The sequence below is a fragment of the Penaeus monodon genome, chromosome 25, assembly GCF_015228065.2.
Source record: "Penaeus monodon isolate SGIC_2016 chromosome 25, NSTDA_Pmon_1, whole genome shotgun sequence".
Classification (NCBI taxonomy): domain Eukaryota; kingdom Metazoa; phylum Arthropoda; class Malacostraca; order Decapoda; family Penaeidae; genus Penaeus; species Penaeus monodon.
Window position 1 is genome coordinate 40,237,101 of NC_051410.1, and position 2,774 is coordinate 40,239,874.

General features: G+C 34.4%; 1 protein-coding gene across 1 annotated transcript in view; it reads right to left on the reverse strand.

Moving 5' to 3' along the window:
• The window catches only part of LOC119589273 (alpha-centractin-like), a 52,739-nt gene that overhangs the window by 4,278 nt on the left and 45,687 nt on the right, over positions 1–2,774 (reverse strand). Inside the window, 3 exon segments of the mRNA XM_037937891.1 lie at positions 610–737; positions 870–969; positions 1,119–1,220. Coding sequence (XP_037793819.1) covers positions 610–737; positions 870–969; positions 1,119–1,220 — 330 coding nt within the window.

Sequence of the window (2,774 nt, forward strand, 5' to 3'; positions counted from 1 at the left end):
ATGTAGTTTTATTATATGTATCACACATGTATCCTATAACTAAAATAATACAAATGACCTTTTCCTCAACCCACATTCTCCTGCCACACATTTAGTATATCTTTGCCCTTCTACAATCTATACATCTAGATACTTGTATCTTCATCTTAAATATCTACATCTTCATGGTCTTCATAATAATGGAAAAATAAATTCTGGTATGCAAATCTGAGTTCTTCCAATGTCTGCATTATTTAAATGTAAAATCATGCCTCTTTGTGGCTTAGTGGGACAAATAATCTAGAGGTTAACAGACAGTAAATGAATTTGATACAATCTTCACTTGTAGTGCCAAAGTGATGGGAAGGCCTATTTATTTCTTCATGTAAAATTAACCTTGATGATAATTATTTAATGAGGGTGAAATGACAAAGTGGTAAAATATTGTTCTTAAGCATGTAAATACAGTAAATTAATACCTAAGTTAGCCTAATCTAAAATTACCTTTTACTGATGCTGAATTTTAAAACGAGTTTCAATTGATCTTGAACATCAAAAGGACATAATGAATTCCAAAAATGAATTTCTATTAATGTTGAACTTAAAAACAAAATCAGTAACTTGTATACTTACAGGCTAAGAAGTGCCTGGATTGAAACAAATAGTGCTGGAACACTGAAAGCTTCAAAAAATATTTCTGCTGCCTTGTCTCTATTCTTTCGTGGATTAAGGGGAGCTTCTGTCAGTAGTACAGGATGCTGCAAGTGAATTGTGGGTCAGTACTTGAATCAATTCTTAACCAAATTAACAAGGACAAAATTGCAAACATAATGGGTAACTCCATTTCAAAAGTGTTTATACTACATAACCATATTAACAGGAACAATTACCTCTTCAGAAAATGTCTGAAGCTGGTCTTTGCTATAAATGTACTGCCATATGCGCTCCATATCATTCCAGTCTGTGACAATGCCATGTTCCATAGGGTAGCTGTCAAAGGAGTAATTTATATAACAAAAGTATGAAATTTTATCACAAAATAAAGATCCAAAACTCTATATCAACAAATTATATTCTACTAAAAGATGCTGCCTCTTCACAAATCACAAAAGGTCTTTTAATAAGGAAATCACACTCACCTAATAGCTAAGAGACCACGGTGTTCTTGAGCTTTTGGGCCGACAAAATAGTCTCCTTCTAGGGCTCCAACCATCACTCTTTCGTACTTTGGTCTGCCAACACTGCCAGACAGAAATGCAAACTATCAGCTGGTGGATTTAAGTTTCAAGCAGGGAAATGTGCAACAGCTGCAATTATATCAACACCACTTATTTACAACATGGTGAAGATGCTTTTACTTGTTGCAGCTGCATGGGAACCAATATTGCTTTTTGCAACACAATAATAATCACATAATCATGAAGTATTGAAGAACTTACTAAAAACATGGTAGACCAGCTCATCCTAACCTTAAAACTACACTGTTCATACCATATCTGGTTTGAAAATAAGAATATAAATGTCTGTGTCACGGCAAAAACACCAGAAATGAAGCAAACAACATTAAGTGCTCCATGTGGAAGATCTGTATCTCAAGATGTCTGTGATTTGCAGTTTTAACTAGAGATAAACAATTTGAATAAAAATAACAATATCAGAAATATAACAATTTTCACAGCCACCACTTCATTTTTGTAAAGTGTCTTGCAAGTTTCAAGGACCTAAAACCTGTGAAAATTGAGTCTTTGGTGCACTGGTTGAGGATATGTAGTTGGACCAAGAGAACTAACATATACTGGTGCCCTAAATGAAGACTTTTCTTCCAAGTCACAACTTCACTTAAGAATCTTGTGGTGTAATACTAACGTGATAAAGCTAACAAGAAGAGTCTATCTATATAGTAAATGTTACATAAATGACCCTTGTATCAAGATTGAAATTTGCAACTAATATCAGTAAAGAAAAAGATTATGCCAGAGCCTAAACCACTAATCACTATCACTGATCAAAACACACCTATAGACACAGACACCCATATTGCAAAGGAAGAACAGGAAAAGAACAATAAAAGGAAACAGATGAAGAGAAGCAAGAGGAAAAAGAGAAGGAACAAGAGACAGAGACAAAGAAGGAGTCAAAGATAGAAAATAAGGAAGCATAAGAGCAAAAGAAGAAAAAGAAGAGAAGAGAGAGAAAAAAAGGGGGAGGAGGAGGAAGAGGAGGAAAAGGAAGAACCGAGAAGAGAGAGGAAGAACATGGAAGATGAAAGTGAGAAAAAATAATAATCAGACCATGTGGAAGCGACCAAGGGAGAACATGAGTATATAAAGGTTGAGGATGGAGAGAGGGAGGTGGAGGAAAAGGAGGTGTGGGAGAAATAGAGAAAATAAAGAGGAGTAAAAAGGGGACAACATGAATGACAGGGGTAAGAAGAAAAGTAAAAACGAAAAAAATAAAGTAGAAAATTCCATTCTAAACCACTACTCTTTATAACTAGAATACCAAGTGATTAAATTTGCTATGATAATTCTATCACCAAATATGACTAATTACACCGCCTGTATGCCTGGCAACATGCTTCTCCTAATGTAACATTTGGTTACCTTGGTTACCTTTTCCTCTGACGACGTCTGTAACCAGAATCATTACTGGTAGCTCATCTTAAAAATAAATAGACTACCAAAAATATGTTTATTTCTATACTTATATATTGAATCCTGGTGTTATAATATTTATGGTGATCCAGACTTGCTATAGAAAATTCCTACAATCTCCATATTTATTCAATAATCCTC